Here is a 25,087-nt window from a genome sequence, read left to right as displayed (position 1 = left end):
CGTGTTTACCTGCCTGGTTAATACCAGACAGCACTTATCTCTCTCTGCAATCCATATTTCCAATCAATGCCTTTCATAATTCAATTTCTGGGCTGCCCCTGATTTGGGGAACAAATCCCCCTCCTTCCTAACTTCTCCACGCCCTTAAATGGAGCAGCCAGGTGCTCCCCCCCACAGCCAGCGCTCCTGCCCCGCTCCCCACAGCACTCCCTGCTGGGAGAGACCATTCTGGTAGTGCCAAAAGACCTCTTTGTACCAGGCTCTGCACAGCCCGATGGAGTGCAAGGCCCCTGGTGCTGCACAGAAGCACAGTGAGAGACAGTCGTTGTCCCCAAGAGCTCAACAGCTACACAGACAAAGGCAGGGAGAACGGCAGAATTACTCTCATTTTACAGATGGAGACGTGCGGGATCCCTCAGTATTGTTAGTTGACACTGCAGGCCCCTCCCCCCATGTTTAGGCTGGTACATTGGCATTCCCTGGTATAGCAAATTAGCCCCTAGAAGTGTTAGTTCCTGCTATTGCTTCACTGGGCCTTTGCAGCTAGTGTATTTTTGTGTTGCTACTTTAGACTAGCCTCGTATTTGTCAGATGACACGGGTGCAGCTTGAATGCTGAGGGATGTATTCCCTCAGCTAGTAATGGTTTGGTTGCTACACTAGAACCGCCTGGTATTTTTGAGTAGCACTGCAGTATACCCTAATAATAGAGGCTGGTACCTGAGTATTTTTGTGGGTTACTCTCTAGCACAACTCCATTTTTCAGCGCTGCGCTAGCATCCCTGACTACAGCTGGTGGCCTTGCAACAGCACCAGCTAATGTAGCAGCGCTACAATTTTTAGCAGGTACTCAAGCACTCATTAGTATTCCTGGATGGTACTGCAGGATCACTAGCATTTTTCCTGGGCCTCTAAACACTATAGTATAGTTACATGATACTGGAGCATCAGCCTTTGGTATTTTTAGGCTGGCTCTGCTTTGGAACTGAGTAGCTTTGACTGCTACTGTAGCAGGTCTTATTTTTCTGTAGCTGATACTCTGGTGATCTGCAGTGTTTTTGTAGCTGCTATTACAATGTCCCCTGCATTTGGGGGCTGGTACGCTACCATCCCTGGGTATATACGGGAAGGTACTGCAGCATCTCCTGGTGTTGTAGGATGGGTCTGCAGCATCCCCCGTGTACCTTTTTGGCAGGTACTGCAGCATCGCCTAGTGGTGTACTCTGGTACTGCGACCCCCTGCATCTGTTCTCCTGGTTCAATGCAGAGGCTGCGAGTGCATCTGGGGAGCAGCCTCTCTCCCACGAGCAGAGGATGAGCTCTACAGGCAGCTGCCACAGGATAAGCTTAGCAGGCAGATGATTTGTGGTAGGCGGCGACCTCAGCCCCCCAACATGTGTGGCAAAGGTGAAGCACCCCCTGTGTACCAAGTGAGGAGGCTGTACTGGGAGCCAGGCTTGAACAGGTTTGAGGGGCAGGAAAGGGAGCAGTGAATTGGCAGCTCACACAACAGTTCAGCAATTGATACCATCTCAGATGCTGGGGAGTGCGGTGGACACCACCCTCGGCATTGCAAGTGGAGAGGAGATACACACACATACACCCCACATGGACCCACACCACTGGGGCCAGAAATGAACAGCGCAAGGAGACAGATCTAACACACACAGTGCTGCCCAAAGCAGCCCCTGCTGGGAGAGGCTGGCGCTCGAGTAGCCGGGATTCTCCCCCTGCAGCCAGGGGGCCCTGGAGCAGCTCACTTATGGATGTAAAGTGATTTTTTAATCCCCGCCCAAGCCTCCCCCGCATCCCGTGGCTCTTGCAGAGAGGACTCCCACTGACTCCAGTGATTTTGCTGCTATATGGATCTGGCCCACCTGGGAACCAGTCCTATTGGCCAACCAATCGCTGCTGCTTCCCCCACCCTCCCTGCTCATCCATCAGCTGTAGCAGGGATATTAATCACTTTCCATAATGCCCCTCGCAGTCAGGTTGGGGACCCAGGTGTCCTTCAGCAGAAAGACATGCCCTGCCATGCAATCAAGGACTGTGCAGCAGGGAGCAGGGCAGGGGCCCCGTCAGGGTCGCTCTCCCCTCACAGCCCCTGCTGACACCAGTGCCTCAGCGCGGTGCTAGAGGTCGCAGTGCTGCAATGGGTGCTGGCTTTTGGATAAGAACTAAAACTGATGGTCTAACTTGCAATAGGCATTACAATTCCTGGGGCAACCGCCCCCTCCCCACAACACTGTGGTTCGAATCCTCGAGTCCTGGGCAGGTGCTAGGGCCAAGGATGACAATCCAATTCATGGCACCCTCAGTGCTCCCAAGCCAGGCGGCACATGCCCCTGGAAATAAATATATAGATAAAGGCAACAAAAATCTATTTGCAGAGACCAGATTGTTCCATTAACGTTGTCTTTGTCAGATGGGGGGAGGGGGAGAATGGTTCTAACATGGCAGGGCGGGGCAGAGGGGAGGTTGTAGCAGCATATTAAGGCCCAGCTCCTAATTTGAGGCCGGTATGACAGCAGCTGTGACATGTGCAATACAGAATGATAAATATAATCTGTCACCGGGGCAAAATCAATATTGGTTTATTTATTTATTTTTTCTGTCTCGCGTGTGATTTGACAAGCAACATTAGGGAAAAAAAATATATAATCATGCTACAGATTTGCTTCCCCCCACCTCTCTTCTGGTGTCTGGGCTCTATATAAAGAGATGCCCCACCCCAGAGGCGGCTGCATCTCAGCACCAGGAGGGGGATCCCTATATAAACAGCCCCCCATGCCAGAGGCAGCTGCATCTCCTGTGTTCAGCATCCTGCTAGCCATTTCTCTGAGGCTGGGCTGGGGCATTACAGAAATGTCTGTCTGCTGGGTGAAGCACTAGTTGGCTGGCGTGGAATGTGCTGACTCCGGGGCGGATTCGGCCAGGATGATCTGTCTGTTATTGATGTATTTATCAGAGCGATTTCCTCTTCCCATGTCACTGGGACACAAATAACCAGGCATGGTAGAAGGGCAGGTGTCTGGGTACAGGCACTGGGGGGATGGGGTGGGGAATGCTCCCACTCTTGCACTGACACACAGCAGGGCTCACCCTGCCAGCAGGGGGCACTGGGGACACACAGCTCCACTGAGCAGGGCTCCTTCCCTCCAGCAGAGAGTGACAGGGACACAGTCTCATTCCTCCACTAGGCACAACAAGGACACACACAGCATAGTCTCACTTCATCCAGCAGGGGCAACAAATACACAGACACGGGCTTCAGCAGAGAGGGAAGGGGACCCAACCCCTGACCCCTCCCTCAGCCAGTAACACATTAAGCCTCCAGCTTTGCAATGGGCTCCCTCCCCTAGAATCTTCCAGGGACAGACAGCAGGTCTCCCTCTCACATCTGGGAATAGAACCCAGGACCTGCAGCCCCCCCACCCACTAGACCCCACCCCACTCCCCTCCCCTCCTACTACTGGGAATAGAACCCAGGAGTCCTGATCCCCAGCCCTGCCCTCTAACCACTAGACCCCATTCCCCTCCCACCCATCCCTCAGCTCCAGAAGGCCTGTCAACACTGGTTCTCCACTTGTGAGGTAACTCCCTTCTCTTCAGCTGTCATTATATAATGCCTGCATCTGTAATTTTCACTCCATGCATCCGAAAAAGTGAGATTTTTTTACCCATGAAAGCTTATGTCCAAATAAATCTTAATCTTTAAAGTGTCACCAAACTCCTTGTTGTTTTTGTGGATACAGGTGAACATGGCTATCCCCTGACAGGGGACAGGAAAGATGCAGAGATGGGGCTGGGAGATGGACAGACAGACCCAGGGAGGGAGCAGATGGGAATTGGGACTACTGGTTTTATTATATTTATTACATCTCTGAATCCTGTTGTTAGGTACAAATATACACAGCAAGGAATCTGTACAGCTGGGCCCACAGGGGAAAGGGGTGTCCTGACTGTGATCCACATCCCACCCTCCTGCTCCCAAACCAACCCCCTTCACTCCCCCTCCATCATCAGCCACATGCATCAGCCCCCAGGCAACCTCCTCTTCCCTGCAGGACAGCGGGGATACCCCAGGCAGCTCCTATCAGAGATGGGGAAGTCCCCCCACAGACCCACGCTGGAGCGCATGAGGATGTGTTTGAGGGATTTCACACCCCCCTCCCCACATTAACTCATGTCTCCATTCCCCATTAATAGAACCCAGGAGTCCTGACATGCAGCCACCTCCCCGCCCCCTCAGCCAGTAAAGAACCCATGCAATTGCCCCCAGAGCAGCTTCTGCACCCACTGGAAGGGCTGTCTCTCCCCCTTGCCCTACGCCGTCTCCTCAGACGCCCCTTTGCCTTGTCTGTGTCACCCCACAGTGGGGGAGCCAGGAAATCAGCTGGCAGATTTGGGGCAGGGGGGACAGGAGATCCCAGCTTGGGAGGAGTGGGAGGAAGAACCACAGCTGGTGAGGAAGAGCGGACCCTAAAACACACAGAGCAGAGAGGTCAGTCTAGCTCTAACCACTACAGCCCACTCCCCTCTCAGAGCCCAGAGCAAAACTCTCAAGCCCTGCCTCTCCCCCCTCTCCCCATTCTACCCACTTGGCCACTTAAACCGGGGTCAGGACCCCTCAGGGGGTCACGAGGTTATTACGTGGGGGGGTCGTGAGCTGTCAGCCTCCACCCCAAACCCCGCTTTGCCTCCAGCATTTAGAATGGTGTTAAATATAAAACTGTGTTTTTAATGTATAAGGAGGGTTGCACTCAGAGGCTTGCTGGGTGAAAGGGGTCACCAGGACAAAAGCTTGAGAACCACTGCACTAGGCCCCCTTCCCTTCCCTGCCCTGCAGCTCTTACGTGCTTGTCTTTATAAATGGACATCGAAAACCCCGTCCTCCACATCCTGGACCTCCTCCTCACGGATCTCTGCAGAGATACACATAGCTCTTTGCCGCTGCAACCCCAACGGAGCAGCCCACACTCCCACCACATGGGAGAGCCACTCAGCTAGGATTAATGATGGCCAGTACTCCCAAGGCACTTTGACAAGCTCGGATCCCTCACACACGCTGAGATGCAGCCTCCTCTGGGGGGGGTTGAGGGGGGCTGTTTGTATAGGGACCTCTCCCAGCACTGAGATGCAGCCTCCTAGGGGTGGGAGTGCTGTTTATACAGGGATCCCTGACCTGGCACTGAGATGTGGCTGGCCCTGGGGTGAGGGCTGTTTATACTGTGGTCCCTCACCCAGCGCTAAGATGCAGCTGCCTCTGGGGTGGGATGTGGGGGCTGTGTAGATAGAAAGCCTGTGCGGAAGCAGGCTGGGATAATACAATGTGTTGGTTGTCAGGGGCCCATGATGGGGGTGTCTCAAAATAGCTGCCAGGGCTCAGAGCACCATTCCGCACCATCTGCAGCAACACAAACAGGAAGCAGCGTGGTGCAGCACTATGGGCCAGCGCCGAGGCCTCGGTGGGGTCAGGAAATCGCATGGAGGAGGTGTTATCGGGCTTGCAAGCTGGCTTCCGGCACAACACCAGGGCCATGGGGAAAGCGGGGGAGGGGCTAGCGTCAGGTCTCCTGGGTTCTCTCCCAGCTCTAGTAGGGGAGTGCTGGAGGGGTAGAGGGGGTGCCCGTGGCTCTGGGCTAGGTGGGTGGGGATGCCCCCCCAGTGGCCATACCTGTGTGGCGCGGGGATCTGCAGGCCGGGCGGGGCAGTGAGAAGCTGAAGGAGCGGGCGGGGATGTGGGCAGGGCTGGCCAGGCTGAAACTCTTGGCCCGTTTGCGGCACTCCAGGGAGAGGTGCTCCCGGCACTGCCTGTGGCAGTTCACACCGCAGCCTGGGGGGAAACAAGGGAGGTCGGGGGGGTGGGCCCTGCAGCTCCCCTGGGTGCAATCCCCCAAGTCCCCACACCTCCCCATATACCCTAATGCAGCCCAGGTGCCTCACACACCTCCCTGGCCCCAGGTGCCCAATTCCCCCTGCACTTCCAGCTCCTCCATGCACCCCCACAGCCCAGCTCCCCAGTTCCCCTGGTGCAGCCCCAGCTCCCCTGGTGCAGCCCCGGAGCCCAGCTCCCCCCCGAACCCCCACAGCCCAGCTCCCCAGTACACCCCCACAGCCCAGCTCCTCCCCTGTACCCCCACAGCCCAGCTCCCCAGTTCCCTGGTGCACCCCATGAGCCAGTGCCCCCAATGCACCGCTCCATCTTCTGCAAAGCACTCCCAGCTCCCCCACAGCTCACGCCTCCCTATATACTCCCAATGCACCCCTATCTCCAGAATACAGCCAGCCACAGCCTCTTTCCCACAGCGCAGCCACAGCTTCCCTCCAGGAACCCATAATTTACCCAGGCAACCCCCTCCCCCTTTTGCCCCCCATACTCACAGCGGCACTTTAACCCCTGTTTGTAGATTCCCAGTATCTGGGGAGAAAGATGCAAAGGGATGGGGTCAGCAAGGTAGGGAAGGGGCATGCTCAGTTACACTCCAGCAGTCGAATTGCTACAGTTGAAATGAGCTAATATCACAAGATTTCATTTCAGCTTTCTGTCCCAATTCAAAGTGTACGGTTCTCGGGATCTCTCATGGAACAGACAAGCCAAGCATCGACCAATGCTGGTGAGGGGGATGAGCTGACACTGGGACCCTTATCCTTGCTGTGATGCAGCTGACTGGGGTGGGGGCTGTTTATACTGCTATCCCTCACCCAGCACTAAGTTGCAGCTGCCTCCGAGGTGGGACACAGGGGCTGTGTATAGAGGGTTCCCTGAGCTGGTGCTGAGATGCAGCTGACTCTGGGGTGGGGGGTAGGGGCTGTTTATACAGAGATCCCTCCCCTGGTGCTAAGATGCAGCTGGCCCTGGGGTAGGGCACATGGGCTGTTTATACAGGGATTCCTTCACCGGGCACTGAGATGCAGCTGTCTCGGGGGGGGGGGGGGGCATGGGGGCTGCTTATACAGCAATCTCTTGCACAGTTCTCCTAGGATAAAGGTGCCTTCCCCCCATAGAATTCATCCTCTGAGAACAGCTAAGTCCTTTACCCCCATCTAACTGGGCCCTCTGTGGGTGAAGGGGGTTCTCCTGTTATAACTAGGCAGAGACAAGGAAAGCTGGAGAGCTGCTGTGTGCTGAGACGGGGTCTGCGTCTCTTCAGTCATCTCCTCTGCCCCTGCCCCAGGGGTCTAACCCCCCTTTTGCCCTCTCTGTGGCAGCAACACACCCCACTAATGAGGGGGTATTTTCCCTTGTGGAATCAACCCCCCCAGTCATTATGGGGGGAAGGGAACGGGGGCACCCATGTGGAACAAGCCCCCCAATCTATGGAGGGTGGCAACTTGGGGGGGTCCTGTGTTCTCATGGGGGGGGCAAAGAGGGCAGCCCCTAGAGCAACCAGCCTCCTGCACCCTCCTGTGGGGGAGCAGTGGCTCACCAGGCTCTTGCAGTGACGGCAGGACACAGGGTGCAGGAAGGTGGTCTCCTGGAAGCTGTGGATGAAGCCCATCTTCCCGTCCACCGCAGCACTGGACTTCATGAAGTACGAGATCATCTCCTCTCGGCTGATGCAGCCATCCCTGGGGGCACAGGGCTTCATAATGGCAGCCAGGGTGCCAGGTCTGCGCTTGGCTTTGGGCGGGGACTCGGGGCCAGGGGAGTAGAGCAGGGGACTGGGAGTCAGAGCGCTTGGGGTCCGTTCCCGGCTCTGGGCAGGGACTGGGGGCCAGGGCATTAGAGCTGGGGGCTGGGAGTCAGAGCGCTTGGGGTCCGTGCCTGGCTCTGGGCAGGGACTAGGGGCCAGGGCATTAGAGTTGGGGGCTGCGAGTCAGAGTGCTTGGGGTCCGTGCCCGGCTCTGGGCAGGGACTGGAGGCCAGGGGGGTAGAGCAGGGGACTGGGATTCAGAGCGCTTGGGGTCCGTGCCCGGCTCTGGGCAGAGACTGGGGGGCCAGGGCATTAGAGCTGGGGGCTGCGAGTCAGAGCGCTTGGGGTCCGTGCCCGGCTCTGGGCAGGGACTGGGGGCCAGGGGGGTAGAGCAGGGGACTGGGAGTCAGAGCGCTTGGGGTCCGTGCCCGGCTCTGGGCAGGGACTGGGGGCCAGGGGGGTAGAGCAGGGGACTGGGAGTCAGAGCGCTTGGGGTCCGTGCCCGGCTCTGGGCAGGGACTGGGGGCCAGGGGGGTAGAGCAGGGGACTGGGAGTCAGAGCGCTTGGGGTCCGTTCCCGGCTCTGGGCAGGGACTGGGGGCCAGGGCATTAGAGTTGGGGGCTGCGAGTCAGAGCGCTTGGGGTCCGTGCCCGGCTCTGGGCAGGGACTGGGGGCCAGGGCATTAGAGCTGGGGGCTGGGAGTCAGAGCGCTTGGGGTCCGTGCCCAGCTCTGGGCAGGGACTGGGGGCCAGGGCATTAGAGCTGGGGCTGGGAGTCAGGATGCCCGGGGTCTGCACCTGGCTCTGGGCGGGGCCTGGAGTCAGGGGGGTAGAGCTGGGGGCTGGGAGTCAGCCCCAGGCTCCAACAAAGCAAGAAAGCATTATGGGGGATGAGGCTTCTAGGAGGAGGCCTGGCCCCAGTACCTCACCCCTCCTTCTGGTGTGAGGGGTCCACGGGGTTCCCCCCTTCCTGTGCACTCACTGGTTCTCATCCAGGTCCCCAAATTTGCAGAGGTAGGGGAAGTTGTTGCGGATTATTTTGAACTCCTCTTGGGAGATGTGGCCGTCTCCATCCACGTCGAAATTCCGGAACACGGACTGAAGGGGGCAGCAGAGAGCGGAGGGAAAGTCAGCCCTAGCAGTACGGCCACCTCCTATACAGCCCCAGGCACAGGAACAAAGAGTACAGGGCGGGGGGAGAGGGTGCTGCAGCGCCCCCGGGCTGCCAGCCCCGCACCTGCATCTTTGCTCCCGGCCTCAGGCCACATGGACTGCAGGGGGCAGCAGAGAGCAGAGGGAGGGGTACGCCACCCTCTATGCAGCCCCAGAGGGCCCCACCACCACACACAGACTGCAGGGGGTAGCAGAGACTACGGGGGGTCAGTTCAAGGTACCCTGCTCTAACACACAGTCTCAGAGCGCCCCCCACCCACAGAAACTCAGAGCATGGTGTCCAAGGCCCCTGCTCTCACCTCTACCATCTTCTCAATGTGTGTGCGCACCAGCGTCTGGTCCGGTTTGGGTTTCACAGCCAAGGCCCACTCATCTATGTCAGCTGGTCGGCTTGGGGGGGAACAGGAAGTGGGGCTGGATGGCTGGATGGACATACAGAGACATATTCTCTGAGTGATCCCCTGGCCAGCTCTGAGATGCAACCAGCTCTGGGGTGGAGCGCAGGGACTGTTCATACCGGAATCCCTTGCCCGGTGTTGCAGCCCCAGGGGCTGGAGATCGAGGGTGTTAGTGAACATGTGGGACCCGGCAGCCCCCTCTCTCTGGACAGGAAGCTCAGCCTCCAGGGAGCAGAGCGGAAAGCAGCTGCGAATGCACCTGGGAACCAGCTGCTGGGGCTGGATGGGACAGAGACGCCATGGCCTGCTGCTCCCCCCCATTCCCCACAGGGGGCAACCGACGGGTCATGGCTCTGGGGGGCACAGGGCACAGGTCACACCGCGTTGTGCACTCACACACGCACTCACGGCCGACTTGCCACGGGGCTCTCTCTGCAGCGACAGCTGGTAGATCTCCTCCTCCGTCTGGTACTGATCCAGCGACACCTGGGGGAGCACAGTCTATCAGACAGTGGGGGTGGGGGGTTCACCAGGAGCTGGCTGACAAGGTTGGCATTGGCCTCAGAAAGCGGTTTAATGGTCCAGGGTGCAGGGAGATACAGCGGGGAAGGGAGCGCACTGCAGGTTGGGACGTAATGAGGGATGCAGTGGCGGGTCTGGGGGCTGGGATGCAATCGGGATGCAATGAGGTTCAGGAGTTGGAGTGCAGGTGGTACTATGGGGGTGCAGTGAGAGGTCCAGCAGTTGGGGTGCAATGGGGGTGCAGGGGGCGGGGTCTCACTGTGAGCAGGTTGATGAGGTCCATGTTGGCCTCAAAGGGCGGTTTGATGCTCTGCACCAGCACCAGCTCGTTGAGGATCCCAAAGAGCTGCTGCATCTTGGTGCCGTTGACTCGGGTGTGGGCCCGGTCCAGCCAGTCAGGCAGTGCAACGTGCACAGCCACCAGGTCCTTGAGGTGCACGCCCAGGATGGGGAAGCGGAAGCCGACGCACTCGGCCAGGCGGCGCCGGTAGCGGCTATAGTTCCCCAGCGAGGTCACCAGCTCCGTCATGGACTCCCACAGCTGGGAAGGATGGGGGGACGGTCAGGGGCTGGGCCCAGAGCAAACCCCCAGCATCACCCCAGAGCTCTCCTGACCCCCCAACCCTGTCCCAGACCCCAGCCTTGCCCCAGAGCTCCCCCGACCCCTCAACCCCGCCCCAGACCCCAACCTTGCCCCAGAGCTCTCCCGACCCCACAACCCCGCCCCAGACCCTGGACTCGCCCCAGAGCTCTCCCAACCCCCCAACCCCGCCCCAGACCCCAGCCCTCCCTGCTCATCCATCAGCTGTAGCAGGGATATTAATCACTTTCCATAATACCCCTCGCAGTCAGGTTGGGGACCCAGGTGGTGTTGGGAGCCTCGCCCCAGAGCTCTCTCGACCCTCCAACCCCGCCCCAGACCCCAGCCTCACCCCAGAGCTCCCCCAACACCACCCCAGAGCTCTCCCGACCCCCCAACCCCGCCCCACACCACAACCTCGCCCCAGAGCTCCCCCAACCCCACCCCAGATCCCAGCCTCACCCTAGAGCTCTCCAAACCCACCAACACTGTCCCAGAGCTTTCCCAACCCCCTCCAGACCCCAACCACGCCCCAGAGTTGTCCCAACTCACCAACACTGCCACAGAGCTCCCCAACCCCGCCTGAGCTCTCCCAACCCACCAACACCGTCCCAGAGCTCTCCCGACCTCATCCCAGAGCTCTCCCGACCCGTCAACAACACCCCAGAGCTCCCTTGACCCCTCAATTCCGCCCCAGGCCCCAACCTCGCCCCACAGCTCCCCCAACCCCCCCAACATCTCCCAGACCCCAACCTCACCAGAGCTCCCCTGAACCTCCAACTCCACCCGAGCTGTCCAGACCCCCCCAACACTGTCCCAGACCCCAACCTTGCCCCAGAGCTCTCCAGAACCCCCAACACCACCCCAAAGCTCCACAGACCCCTCAACCCCACCTAGAGCTCTCCCAGACCCCAACCTTGCCCCAGAGATCTCCCATCACCACCCCAGACCCCAATCTCACCACAGAACTCTGCTGATCCCCCAACCCCAGCCCAGAGCTCCCTTGACCCCTCAACCCCAGCTCAGACCCCAACCCACCCCAGAGCTCCTCTGACCCCACTCCAGAGCTTTCCCAATGCCCCCAACACTGCCACAGATCCCAACCTTGCCCCAGAGCTGTCCCAACTCCCCAACACCACCCCAAAGCTCTCCTGACCTCCCAACAGCACCCCACACACCTACTTCACCCCAGAGCTCTCCCGACCTCCCAACGCCAGACCCAAACCCTGCCCCAGAATGCCCCCAGCCCCCCAACACTGTCCCAGACCCCCCAAGACCCCAACCCCACCCCAACCGCCTGATTGTCATCCCATCTTCCAGCATTGCCCCAGCTTCTCGAGTATCACCCCGGCCCACATCCCCCCAGCCCTGCACCCTGTACCTTGGTGGTCTCAGAGCTGACGTAGCTGTGGGTCTCTTTGAGGCGGGAGATGGAGCTGTGACTTAGCCCTCCCACCACGGCCATCAGCGTGTTGAAATTCTGCAGCTGCAGGAGTCTCTGCAGGGATGGCCAGCCAGAGAGGGATCCAGCCGAGGGACGGTGGAGATGGGTGGGGGAGAGAGAGGTTGGATTAGTTCCAAGGACAGAGGAGTGGGGCTCTGGGGACATTCACACCTGGAGCCCAGCTGGGGCTCAGCATCCAATGGGCCAGCAGGGGGCTGTGGGTCAGGATTGAGGGGCCCCTCACCTGCGCCACCAGGATGAAGCGGGTGATGACCTGCGCCCGCTGCTGGGCGGTTGGCTTGCTCAGCACCATGAGCTGCACCCATTGTGAGACGCTGTTGAAAAGGGTGATGAACCGCTCCAGGATGGGGTTGTTCACAGTGCAGCCGTGCATGACGAAGCTGTGATAGTCCTGGAACTGGGATAGAAACAGGGTGTCAGGGCCTGCCCCACGGGGGGGAGGGGGAACATAGGGGCTGTGGCAGTGCCTGCCCCATGGGGGAGCATGAGGGTTCAGCGCCTGCCCCACGGACATAGAGGATGGGGAAGTGCCTGCCCCATGGGAGGAGACAAGGTCATTCCCAAAGCAGCCCTCCACCCCCAGCAGCCTCTCCAGCCCCTTGGCAGCCCCTCCTGGCTGCCGCAGGGTCTCCACCCCGCACCAGGATCTTGCAGAAGGAGCGGTACTCCAGGTAGGTGAGATGCTCTGCCAGCTCGGAGGACTCCAGGTGGTCAAAGAGCAGTGACATCTTGCGTTTCTTCGGGGCCACTGGGTTGCGTTGGGTCACTTGGCGCTTCCACTTGTAGGTCGGGCTGGGGGAGGCACAGCCACAGGGGGAAGGTCAGAGCCAAGCCAGTCTTTGCACCCAAACTGCTGGCACATGCGCTTCCTGCACATGTATGCACAGCCCAGAGACCCCTGCGAGCTCCCACGCCCCGTGCACATGCACACATGCCATATGCAAACACACACCTTGTGCACTCCTGTCATAAACAGATAGCTAAGGGTTAATGTCTCTTTCACCTGAAGCACCTGACCAGAGGACCAATCAGGAAACCGGATTTTTTCAACTCTGGGTGGAGGGAAGTTTGTGTCTAAGTCTTTGTTGTCTGTCTGCCTGCTTTCTCTGAGCTTTGGAGAAGTAGTTCTGCTTTCTAATCTTCTGTTTCTAAGTGTAAGGACAAAGAGATCAGATAGTAAGTTATATGGTTTCTTTTCTTTGGTATTTGCATGAATATAAGTGCTGGAGTGCTTTAATTTGTATTCTTTTTGAATAAGGCTGTTTATTCAATATTCTTTTAAGCAACTGACCCTGTATTTCGTCACCTTAATACAGAGAGACCATTTGTATGTATTTTTCTTTCTTTTTATATAAAGCTTTCTTTTAAGACCTGTTGGAGTTTTTTTTTACTGGGAAATTTTAGGGAAATTAAGTCTGTACTCACCAGGGAATTGGTGGGAGGAAGAAATCAGGGGGGAGATCTGTGTGTGTTGGATTTACTAGCCTGATTTTGCATTCCCTCTGGGTGAAAAGGAAAGTACTTTTTGTTTCCAGGACTGGGAACGGAGAGGGGGAGTCACTCTGTTTGGATTCACAGAGCTTGTGTCTGTGTATCTCTCCAGGAGCACCTGGAGGGGGGAAGGGAAAAAGGATTATTTCCCTTTGTTGTGAGACTCAAGGGATTTGGGTCTTGGGGTCCCCAGGGAAGGTTTTTCAGGGGGACCAGAGTGCCCCAAAACACTCTAATTTTTTGGGTGGTGGCAGCAAGTACCAGGTCCAAGCTGGTAACTAAGCTTGGAGGTTTTCATGCTAACCCCCAGATTTGGACGCCACCATATCATAACCTTAGTCCCAGATTTGGACCTTAGCATCCAAAATATGGGGGTTAGCATGAAAACCTCCAAGCTTAGTTACCAGCTTGGACCTGGTACTTGCTGCCACCACCCAAAAAATTAGAGTGTTTTGGGGCACTCTGGTCCCCCTGAAAAACCTTCCCTGGGGACCCCAAGACCCAAATCCCTTGAGTCTCACAACAAAGGGAAATAATCCTTTTTCCCTTCCCCCCTCCAGGTGCTCCTGGAGAGATACACAGACACAAGCTCTGTGAATCCAAACAGAGTGACTCCCCCTCTCCGTTCCCAGTCCTGGAAACAAAAAGTACTTTCCTTTTCACCCAGAGGGAATGCAAAATCAGGCTAGTAAATCCAACACACACAGATCTCCCCCCTGATTTCTTCCTCCCACCAATTCCCTGGTGAGTACAGACTTAATTTCCCTAAAATTTCCCAGTAAAAAAAAACTCCAACAGGTCTTAAAAGAAAGCTTTATATAAAAAGAAAGAAAAATACATACAAATGGTCTCTCTGTATTAAGGTGACGAAATACAGGGTCAATTGCTTAAAAGAATATTGAATAAACAGCCTTATTCAAAAAGAATACAAATTAAAGCACTCCAGCACTTATATTCATGCAAATACCAAAGAAAAGAAACCATATAACTTACTATCTGATCTCTTTGTCCTTACACTTAGAAACAGAAGATTAGAAAGCAGAACTACTTCTCCAAAGCTCAGAGAGAGCAGGCAGACAGACAACAAAGACTTAGACACAAACTTCCCTCCACCCAGAGTTGAAAAAATCCGGTTTCCTGATTGGTCCTCTGGTCAGGTGCTTCAGACGAAAGAGACATTAACCCTTAGCTATCTGTTTATGACAACTCCCACACACACACACCATGTGCAAATACATGTTTCATGCACTCCCACATACACACCATGCACACACATGCCTTGTGCACTCCCCCCCCACATCCCATGCTCATGCACACACACCATGTGCAGACACACACCTCGTGCACTCACACACACACCATGTGCACATACATATGTCCTGGGCACTCCGATGTGCATGTCCCGCTCATGCCCACACAAACATGCCCCATGCATTCCCCCACACACATGCACAGTGCACACACACAACAGACACATTCACAAGCGTGCACTGGAACACCCCCGTACACATGCTTGTGCCCCAGCTCACACCCCCTTCTCAGCCCATACAGGCCCCCTGCTCACACACAGGGTGCTGTTGGGGTGACAGTTGCTCTTGGACACCTCACCCCTATCCCTGACCCTCCCATTCCCTCAGCTCCCCACCACCTCAACCCCATCCCCACACTCTCTCAGATCCCCCCCAACTCCTCCACTCCCCGTGCTCCCACCTCCACCACATACACATTCTCAATGTCGATGAGGTTGCTGTGGCGCCGGTTCCCCTCACGGCCCAGAACCTCCTTTAGCTCCTTGATCTGCTCTGCTAGCTCTGGGTTCAAATCAAACTCCGCCGGGAATGCTGAGATCCAGTACCTAGGGGGGGAGGGGTAACGACAGCCAACACGCAGAACACAGCCGCCTCTGGGGTGGGGTGCAGGGACTGTTTGTACAGGGATCCCTCACCCAGCACCGAGATGAAGCCGCCTCTGGGGTGGGGTGCGGGGGCTATTTATACAGGAATCCCTCACCCGGTGAAAAGATGCCCTATGTTGAGTCCCCTGCTGCTCCCTGCAGCAGTGTGCCCTTGAATGCCCCACTGGGGCCAGCTCTGCCCCTGAGGTTTGATAATGCTGCCCAGAAATGTGGGGCTCCTCCAGACTCACCTCACCAGGTGGCAGGTTTTCACCTGCAGGGAGCTGCTTTCTGAGCTACGAGACTCTTGGTAGGTGCAAGGGCAGAGTTAAGGTGAATTCCACATTGCAGGCACAGGAGACTGGGGGAAGGGGGAGGAGTTGGGGGTGGAGCTGGGCCATGGCTTCAAGGCCCTTGGACCAGGCTCAGAGGAGTCAGTGTTCTAGAAACACAGCACAATGAGGGGCTGGAAGGGACCTCCAGAGGTCACCAAGTCCAGCCCCCTGTGCTGAGGCAGGGCCAAGCAAACCCAGAGCATCCCAGACAGGTGTTTGTCCAGGCACTTCTTACCACCTCCAGTGATGGGGAGTCCACAGCCTCCCCCGGAAGCCTGTTCCAGAGCTTAACTAGCCTGAGAAAGTGTTTCCTAAAAGCTAACCTACTTCTCCCTTGCTGCAGATTAAGCCCATGACATCTGGTCCTACCTCCAGTGCACGTGGAGAACAGCTGACCAGTCCTGAACATATTGGAAGACGATTAGCAGGTGTCTCCCCATTCCCGTCTTTTCTCAAGCCTAAACATGCCCAGCTTTTCAGCCTTTCCTCCCAGGGCAGGTTTTTTAGACCTTTTATCATTTTTGTTGCTCTCCTCTGTATGCTCTCCACTTTCTCCACAGCTCTCCTACAGCCTGGCCCCCAGACTTGCATGCCGTACTCCAGTTGAGGCCTCCCCAGTGCCAAGTAACATCTCCAGTGTCTTACACATGCCTCTCCTGTTAACACAGCCCAGATGATAACAGCCTTTTCCACAATGGCATCACTCTGTTGGCTTAGATTCCCTTGGTGAGCCAACCCCTACATCCTTTTCAAAAGGACTATCACCTAGCCCAGGGGCAAGCAACCTATGGCACGTGTGCCGAAGGCGTCATGTCAGCTGATTTTCAGTGGCACTCACGCTGCCTGGGTCCTGGCTATCAGTTCGGGGGGGTGGGGGCTCTGCATTTTAATTTAATTTTAAATGAAGTTTCTTAAACATTTTAAAAACCTTATTTACTTTACATACAATAGTTTAGTTATATATTATAGACTTATAGAAAGAGACCTTCTAAAAACATTAAAATGCATTACTGGCACGCGAAACCTTAAATTAGAGTGAATAAATGAAGACTCAGCACACCACTTCTGAAAGGTTGCCGACCTCTGACCTAGCCAGTCCTTCCCGTTTTGTGATTTCTCCTTCCTCAGTGCAGTCCTTTGCACTTGTCTTTATTGAATTTCATCTTCTTCTTTCAATTCTCCAATTTCTCAAGGTCATTCTGAATTCTAATCCTGTCCTCCAAAGTGCTCACAACCCCCACAGCTTAGTGTCATCCATCAGTTTTATAAACCTACTCTGCACTGCATCACCCAAGTCATTAATGGAAATATTGACTAGCCCCAGATCCAGAACTAACCCCTCTGGGACCCCACTCGATACATCCTCCCGGTTTGACAGAGAGCCACCGATAGACTGTCCTCAAAGAGCAGCTTTCAACCAGTTCTGCACCCACCTTCTAGCAATTTCATCTACATAATATTTCCCTAGTCTGCTTATGAGACTGGGTCAAAAGCGTTACTAAAATCAAGATCTATCATGTCTACTGCTTCCCCCCCAGCCACTAGGCCAGTAACCCTGTCAACGAAGGATATTAGGCTGGTTTGGCAGGATTTGCTCTTGACAAACCCACGCTGGCTATTTCTTATAACTCTATTATTCTCCAGGGATTTACAAACTGATTGTTCAATAATTTGTTCCGGTATCTTGCCAAGTTTGGAAGTTAGACTGCCTGATCTATAATCCCTGGGGTTCTCTTAGTTCCTCCATTTAGAGACAGGTGCTATGTCTGCCCTTTGCCAGTCCCCAAGGACCTCATCCGTCCTCCATTTCTCAAAGACAATCGCTAACAGCTCCTGGATTGCTTCAGCGCCTTCCTTAAGTATCCGCAGGTGAATTGCACCAGACCCTGCCAACCTGAATACATTGAACTCCTCTAAATACTCTTTAACCTGCTCTTTCCCTATCTGGCCTGCGTTCCGCCCCACTTGTTGTTAATATTCATTGTGCTGAGTACCTGTCACCATTAACCATGTTAGTGAAGACCGAAGCAAAATAGGCATTAAACCCCCCAGCTTTCTTGATACCGTCAACTAGCTCGCCTTCCTCAGGATGTAGTGGACCTGCACTTTCCTTCACCTTTCTCTTGCTCCCAATGTTTTTAAAGAACCTTCCGACTGCCTTTCTGTAACTCATTTTGTGCCTTAGCCTCTCGGATTTTGCCCCTACCTGCTGGTGCAATTCTTCTGTGCGCTTCTTGTTCACATCTGCACTTTTGGAGGGATTCTTCCTTCCTTTTAAGATTGTCAAAGAGCTCCAGAGGGAGCCACCTTGGCCTTTTCGTGTCTTCCTTTCGCATCTGCCTACTTTGCTGTTGGGCCTTTAACACTGTCTTGCTGAGAAACTCCCAGCTTTCTCCCTTCAGTTTGCTTCCCCTGGGACCTTAGCTCCCAGTTCTCTGATCTGTTGAAGCTCTTTTTCTTTTTTGAAGCCCATTGTCCTGATCCTGCTGCCCCCACTCCTTCCTTTCCTTAGAGTCATGAAATAGTGTCACTTTCACTCAGATTGCCTTCTGCCTTCACATGCACAACCAACTCCTCAATGCTGGTCTGAGGTGTTGTTGAAATGTATGTGGACTCCCCGGTCCTGCAGGGGTCCCCTGGTGAGCCCCAGCCGGGGAGACAGCTAGCTAGAAGAATAAGCTAGCTCTGTCCTCACCAGCTAGGGATACGTGCTTTGTGAAGGGAGGGGGTGCCCAGGAGGGAAAGGGGGGCAGTAGGGTGCCCCAAGGCAGGTGGGAGGGTGATTGAGGGAAGGAGGTGCAGGAAGGGGGGTGGAGGGCTCACAAGGATATATGTGCAGCAGCTTGGCGGCCAGCTGGGAGGAGGGGATGTACCAGGGATGCATCATCAGGAACATTCGCACCAGCTGGGGGTCCCGCACCTTCCCCTCATCGTCTGCAAGAGAGAGTAGGCCCTGCTCAGAGACCCCCTGCAACCCCTCACCCCGCTCAGAGACCTCCCACAACCACCCACCCCACTCAGAGATCCTGCAACCCACCACCCCCTCAGAGACTGCCTGCAACCCTCTAGCCCGCTCAGAGACCTCCCGCAACCCCCCAGCCCGCTCAGCAATCCTGCAAGCCCTCACCCTGCTCAGAGTCCCCCCACTACTCAGAGACGCCCCACAGCACCCTACCCCGTTCAGACCCACCCCATTACTCAGACACACACCCCAGCAACCCCCCCCACTCAGAGATCCGCCCTGCAACCCCCCACCCTGTTCAGAGATCCCACAACCACCCACCCCTCTCAGACCCCCTCACTACTCAGAGACCCCCCCACAACCACCCACCCTGCTCAGAGACCTGCCCCGCAAACTCCCATCCCACAATCTCCCACCCCACTCAGAGACCCCCTGTAACCCCCCACCTCGCTCAGAGACCCCCTACAGACTCTCAGTCTGCTCAGAGACCCATCCCACTCAGAAACCCCCAACACTACTCAGAGACCCCACCCTCACAACCCCACCCCCTACTCAGAGACCCACCCTGCTCAGAAACCCTCGCAACCTCCCACTCTGCTCAGAGATCCCCCACCCCACTCAGAGATCCCCCACAACCCTTTAACCTGCCCACACAGAGACCCACTATAACCCAACCCACTCAGAGACACCCACTGACTCCCCAACCCAGAGACCCCAGTGATCCCCTCCCTGACTCAGCACCCCCTGTTGACCTCCCCAACCAGAGGTGAAAGTAAGATGGTCCAGTCCAGTCCGGCATACTGGCAAGAGCCAGTACCCTGTGCCAGACCACGCTGGCTTCCACAGCGGGGATTTAAAGGGCTCTGGGCTCCCCACCACAGTGGGCAGCCCAGAGCTCTTTGAATCCCACCCACAGCTTGGGCGGCCGGGCTGGGGCCGGATTTAAAGGGCTCAGAGCTCCCGTGGCTGCAGGCAGCCCAGAGCCCTTTGAATCTCGCTGGAGCTGCGGTGGGGATTTAAAGGCCCTGGGGCTCCCAGCCACAGCAGGTGCCCCAGGACCTTTAAATCTTGAGAGGCCACGCCTCTTTTGGTTGAGGCCATGCCTCTTCCAGATGAGACCACGCCCCTTCAGGACTCCGGCAGTCTTGTAAATTACTTTCACTCCTGCCCCCAACCCACTCAGATTACATTTGCACAGCCTTTGGCAGTGAGGCTTAGAGCTTGGGCGGCAGACTTGCAGACATTGCTGGGCAGACATCGCTGTGTGGACATTGCGGCTCGGGTTGTGAAACCTGGGGGCAGAGGTCTCCAGCCCAGGTCACAGTGTCTACACAGCTATTCTTAGCCCTGGGGCACGAGCCCTAGGACCCTGCATCTGTTGCCCCAGTCTCCGAGACTCGCTGAACGGCTGCCACAGAGAGACCCCACCTCACACATACCGCTCAGCAACCTGTACTGACCCTGCTCCCTGCAGCACAGCACCCCTAGCCCCTCACCAGGGCACTGGGGTCAGCACTGATTGCAAGGGAAGAGCGCCCCCTGCTGAGCCCCCACCCTGCTCCCCACAGCATGGGGCCCCCAGCCCCTCACTGGGGTCAGCACTGATTGCAAGGGCTGAGCCCCCATCCTGCTCCCCACAGCACAGAGCCCCCAGCCCCTCACTGGGGTCAGCACTGATTACAAGGGGGAGAGCGCCCCTGGCTGAGTCCCTGCCCTACTCCCTGCAGCACAGCGCCCTCTAAGGGTCAGAACAATTGACCCTATAGGTTGAAGAAAATCCCAAACCCCTTGGGCAGCCCCAGCCCTCCATATGCCACCTCCCTAGGCTCACACCCCACCTCACCCCTTACAGCCACCTGCACCAACAACCCCTTCTCCCCACACATGCTCCTAAATAACAGCTCCCCCCCAGCGCATTACCAAAGGCCTCAATGCAGCCCTGCAGCAGCTCCTCAACCGTACAGCCCTTGTCCAGGTCCAGTGTCTCGCTCATCTCTGCTCCGCCCGTGCCGGACAGCTCCCCCTCTGCCAGCCTGGGGTCCCACCACAGACAAGTGCTGCCTGGCTCAGAGGCAATGTGTCAGCGGCCCCCTAAGATCTGGGATCCCTGGCGAGAACCTGCCACTGAAAGAGGAGATGGGGCTAGAGTTCTAACTCTTACGAGATGCAGCCGCCTCTGGAGCAGGGGAGCTGTTTCTACAGAGATCACTTGCCTGAGGCTGAGGTGCACAGGGGTCAGCACTGCCCAGAGGGGTAGTTGCAGAGATCAGCCAAGGGAGGCTGTCCAGGGTCTAGGGAGTTTCTATTCCCTTCGCTCTGACGTTGTGAATACTGGGGGAGGGAAGTTTGTTGCAAAACAAAACAGCTAGAGAATTTCGGGTAAAGTTGCAAAATGTTTCCTCCATCCTGGCTTCCTGTCTTGGCCCAGGTCAGAGACGGGCCCTGCTTTGCCCCTGGGAGTGTAGAAGTATGTGGGACCTTTCCCCTCCAGGGAGCACGGGCTCTGATTTGGTTCCGGGGTAGGGAGACTGGCTGGCTTGGGGATGGGAGGAATGAGACATGGGCCTTCCTCCTCTAAGTTACAGCCTCCCACTTTGACCCTAAAAACACAAAGCATGTGCAACCTCCCAGCAGGAAAACCTGCAGCAGAGAGATTAGCCCATGATCCCAGAGTGGGGAAATAGAACCCAGGAGTCCTGGCTCCCCAGCCCCCCCTGCTCTTCTCCACTAGACCCTGCTCTCCACCCAGAGCTGGGGACAGAACCCAGGCATCCTGGAACCCAGCCCCAAGTTCTTCTGACCTTGCACAAAGCCCAAAGGAGCAGCCCCTGCAGCTGGGGCCCGCTGAGCTATTCTGAGCCCTGTGGCTGTTAAAGGACTGGGATGGAATTTATAAGTGGCCTTTTTGCATAGCAACATTGCTTGGAGGGTGAGAGGTGGGGGACTGTCTGCTCTTTGGTTGGGGGGCTGTAAAGAGGGGGTGATCCTAAGTGGAAAGCAAGTTCCCAGGCTCTATCCCCTCGGTAAAGGTATCTGAGGGTTAAACGTGACAACAGGGGATTGGGTCAGATCCAGAACCAAGGAATGTTTGGAGAAAGATGAGGGACCCAGGAATCCAGCCACAGTGACTCAGGCTGAGAGATTAATTTAGACAAGGGCTTACATCTCGAGAATTCGAGCTCACTGTGTGCAGAGCTGGAATCTAGGGAACAGCTCCTGATGGATTAGCAATTGGGAAGGAGGGGGCGGATCAGGGGCCTGGTGCACAAGGTGCCATGCGTATCTGGGATCCAGTGGGAATGGGTTTAGATCTGTGTTGTAAATCCCTGCATAAACAGCACCTCCCCAGAAGTGGCTGCATTTCAGCACCAGGCAAGGACTCCCTGTATAAACAGCCCCCATATCCCACCCCAGAGTTGTCTGCATCTCAGCGTCAGGCAAGGGATCCCTTTGTGTAATTGCTCTGTAGTAAGACAAAATTATTATTAATCTTTTAAGACAAGCTTTTGTGTGTGCAACATACCACGCTGTAAATTGAGGGTTGGGGTTTCTTGCAGTGTTATTTTTAGGCAGCTTTTTGTTCATGGTTAGTTAGAAGAGGAATAGAAGCAACTCTGAGTGAGTGAGCTGAGGTGGGAGGACTGAATGAAAGGCGTTTGGGGGGACAGTCCCTCTTTTCCATCTGGCTGTTTGTTTGCACAGCACCTCCTACTAACTGCATGTCTCTCACACAGGCACCAGCCATGTTGCAAAATATCAGTCAAAATACAGTGTTGCCAAATGTCAGTTGCCTCACAGTCATCTCTGGGATAAACACACGCCACCACACACACATTGTACACACTGTATGCAGCATAAACACACAGTCGCACTGCACACACATGCACTATCACACAGCTTTGCCAAGACACAGCTCTGCTGCACACGATACCGCACTCCACACACCTGGCCCATAACTGTACTGTGCACACACAGACACACACACAGAGCCATCCTGCATGCACTATACTGCACTGCACACCCCTCAACCATAGCGTACTGTGTGCACAGACATACACACAGCCATGCTGCATGCACTACACCGCAGTGCACACATCTGGCCCATAGTGTACTGTGCGCACACAGGCACAACCATACTGAACCCAAAATGAAAACCCATCATTGCACAGCCTGTTGGCACCCATATACACCCCTGGGCTGTGGGTCCCAGCTGCATGGGGGACAAGGACCTTTTCTATCCTCTTCCTGTATCTCAGACAGGCCTCTGAGCTTTTATTAGCTACAATACAGTGGGGGGGGGGGAGGTCACCTCACCCCAGTGATATGAGCCCCACTCTTCAGTCAGGACCACTAAGCTATGGCTCTGAGGCACCTGCTCCCTGCCCCCATCACTGCCTTTAGAGCCCCCCATTAGCCACCCATTGTGCCCCACAGTGCACCCACCACCCTTCCAATCCCATTCAGCCCCCCCAATTAATTGGGGATTATAACCCAGGGCAGTGCCAGCTCAGCAGCCCTCAGCCATCCCCAAAGTGGGGGTGGCACAGGGAGAGCCCCCATGTTCCTCCCTTGTGTGGGGGTGGGAAGAGGGAAGTGCAGTCCCTTCCCCACCAGCCAGGGCGCCAGGGGTTGGTGTGACAGTGGAAGGCGGCTGATGTGATGGGGGCAGGGGAGGGGGTATCGTGATGCGGGGAGTGGGTGGGGGGTGTGCCAGGGCAGGGGGAGCAGAGTGACAAGGTTGGTGCGATGGATGTGGGCAGGAAGGGTGGTGCGGAGGGGGCAGGAGGGTCGGTGCAACAGGGCAGGGGCAGGGGCATGGTGCGAAGGGGGGTCGGTGTGATGGGGTGAGGGGTGGAAATCGGTGTGACCGAGGCCGCCCGGCTAGAGACGGGGCTGAGCACCAGTAAACTCGTCTCACAGGTGGGAGTGACTTTCACTCCCTGGGCCCCTGCGGCCGATCGAGGCCGGCGCCCCCTAGAGGGGCAGGCGCAGGCCCTGTCCCGCTCCCCGGCCCCCGAGCAGCCAACCCCCTGCCCCGGGGTCGGCGCCCCCTAGAGGGGCAGGCCCGGGTCCCCCCCGCGCGGCTCACCCGGCTCCGCTCTGCTCCTGCGCTGGGCGATATTCAAACGCGGCCGGGCTGCACAATGCGGCTTGTGTCTCCTTATCACCCCCCCGCCCCGACTTCCTCCCGCTGCCGGCTCGGGGAGGGTCGTGCGGGTCCAAACGCCGCCTGCTCCGCCCGCCGCATGGAGCGCCCCGGCCGGGCCGCCTGCCCCGCAGCTGGGGGGCGCCCCGGGCCAGGGGGCTGGGCGGGGGGCTCAGCAGGCGGGGAACTACAGCGGACCGAGGAGGCTGGGCAGGGAGCTTAGCAGGCGGGGGGGGGACACAGCAGGCACAGGTGCGGGGGGGGGGGCAGCGGACCGAGGAGGCTGGGCGGGGATCTCAGGAGGCTGGGGGGGGGACGCAGCAGGCACAGGTGCGGGGGGGGAGGGCAGCGGACCGAGGAGGCTGGGCGGGGGTCTCAGCAAGCGGGTGGGGGACACAACAGGCACAGGTGCGGGGGGGGTGCAGCGGACCGAGGAGGCTGGGCGGGGATCTCAGCAGGCGGGGGGGGGGGGGCTGGGCAGGGGCGCACACACCCTTCGTTCACGCCGATGGTTGCTCGCCCCTCTATCTGTCCCGCCCCAGGAGAGCCAGAGACCGCAGGTGCCACTGCAAATTTCTTAACCCCTCCTGTGCCAGGTGCGCTGTCCTCACCCTCACGGGGGGGGGGGGGCTCAAAACCAAGCGGGGAGCAGCCCCCGCCAATTCCATATGCACCAGTTACTCTGGGAAGGGGCAGCTCTGGGGACCCCCAGCTTCTCCCCCAAGTCTCATATGCATGAGCTAATGTGCGGGAGGACTAGGGGGTAATAGAGCAAAGGAGGTGGGGTGACTGGAACTCTCCCCTCAACCCACACTGAGGGGCACACACAGCCGAGGGGGGGTGGTTCCTGGGCCCTATGTTGCTCAGCCATGTACAGGGCAGTCCCAGGAGGGGGCAGGTGCCAGTGGGTTACTCCAGACCCTGATGCTCTTTCATGGGGTGGAGGGAGCCTGAGGCTGCAAACTGCTCCAACAGTAGCCCCTTGTCATGGCAACCAGCCCCACAGGAGGGGGGAATGGGGACCCAGGAAGTGGATATGGGTGCTGGGCTGAGCAGGTGGGGGATGGGGAGAGCTGGTCTCAGCCTCCAAACCCACCCCCAGCCCAAGGAGTCTCAGTGTCACCCTCTCCCCTTCAGGCCCAGCCAGCTGCATCATCATGCACCCCTCCCCCTTTCAGGTCCAGATTGTCAGCCTCTGAACCCCTTTTTAGCGCCAGCAGTGATCATGGAGAACAGTCTCCGCCCCTTTGCTGGGGCACCTTGCCGGACAGGGTGGAGCAGGCTGGGTGGGGGGGAAGTGGTCTGCGGTTGAACAGAAATGCCATGTGCATTTCTCTAGTTGGCAAACAGTCCTAAACTCTAGGGCAGGGTGGGGAACACCCTCTCCTCCCTCCTACCTGCCCCACCACTGCACCCCAACCCCTTTCCCATCCCCCTGGATTGGGTGTATGTCTCCCCAAGAGTCAAAACTTGCTTACTCACTAAC

General features: G+C 57.0%; 1 protein-coding gene across 3 annotated transcripts; it reads right to left on the bottom strand.

Moving 5' to 3' along the window:
- Positions 1-3,841: 3,841 nt before the first annotated feature.
- RASGRP2 (RAS guanyl releasing protein 2) lies at positions 3,842-23,680 on the bottom strand. Of its 3 annotated transcripts, none has more exons than XM_030569558.1 (17): positions 23,545-23,680; positions 20,376-20,579; positions 18,325-18,427; positions 15,410-15,472; positions 14,988-15,119; positions 12,415-12,565; positions 11,997-12,170; positions 11,690-11,806; positions 9,988-10,269; positions 9,615-9,692; positions 9,108-9,230; positions 8,618-8,733; positions 7,430-7,571; positions 6,384-6,420; positions 5,677-5,835; positions 4,856-4,924; positions 3,842-4,481 (listed from the first exon to the last, which is right to left on the bottom strand). In XM_030569558.1, exons 2-16 carry the CDS (start codon positions 20,446-20,448, stop codon positions 4,866-4,868), a joined length of 1,809 nt encoding a protein of 602 aa, XP_030425418.1. In that variant the 5' UTR covers positions 20,449-20,579; positions 23,545-23,680; the 3' UTR covers positions 3,842-4,481; positions 4,856-4,865. The 3 variants fall into 3 exon arrangements, with proteins under 3 accessions (XP_030425418.1, XP_030425417.1, XP_030425419.1); XM_030569557.1 differs by having other exon boundaries at positions 9,603-9,692; positions 23,545-23,679; XM_030569559.1 differs by lacking the exons at positions 15,410-15,472; positions 18,325-18,427; positions 20,376-20,579; positions 23,545-23,680 and having other exon boundaries at positions 9,603-9,692; positions 14,975-15,052.
- Between the last annotated feature and the right edge of the window lie 1,407 nt (positions 23,681-25,087).

The sequence above is a fragment of the Gopherus evgoodei genome, chromosome 7 (assembly GCF_007399415.2).
Source record: "Gopherus evgoodei ecotype Sinaloan lineage chromosome 7, rGopEvg1_v1.p, whole genome shotgun sequence".
NCBI classification, from domain to species: domain Eukaryota; kingdom Metazoa; phylum Chordata; order Testudines; family Testudinidae; genus Gopherus; species Gopherus evgoodei.
Note: the sequence above shows the minus strand (reverse complement) of the source record. Positions and strands in the feature narration are given on the sequence as shown.

Excerpts from the sequence above, each read along its gene's own strand:
- RASGRP2 (XM_030569557.1), bottom strand. The coding sequence starts at position 20,448 with ATGAGCGAGACACTGGACCTGGACAAGGGCTGTACGGTTGAGGAGCTG. Across the intron at positions 12,171-12,414 it reads GCTCCTTCTGCAAGATCCTG|TTCCAGGACTATCACAGCTT; the intron begins GTGCGGGGTGGA and ends TTTCTATCCCAG. Across the intron at positions 11,807-11,996 it reads GCTTCATCCTGGTGGCGCAG|AGACTCCTGCAGCTGCAGAA; the intron begins GTGAGGGGCCCC and ends CCATCCCTGCAG.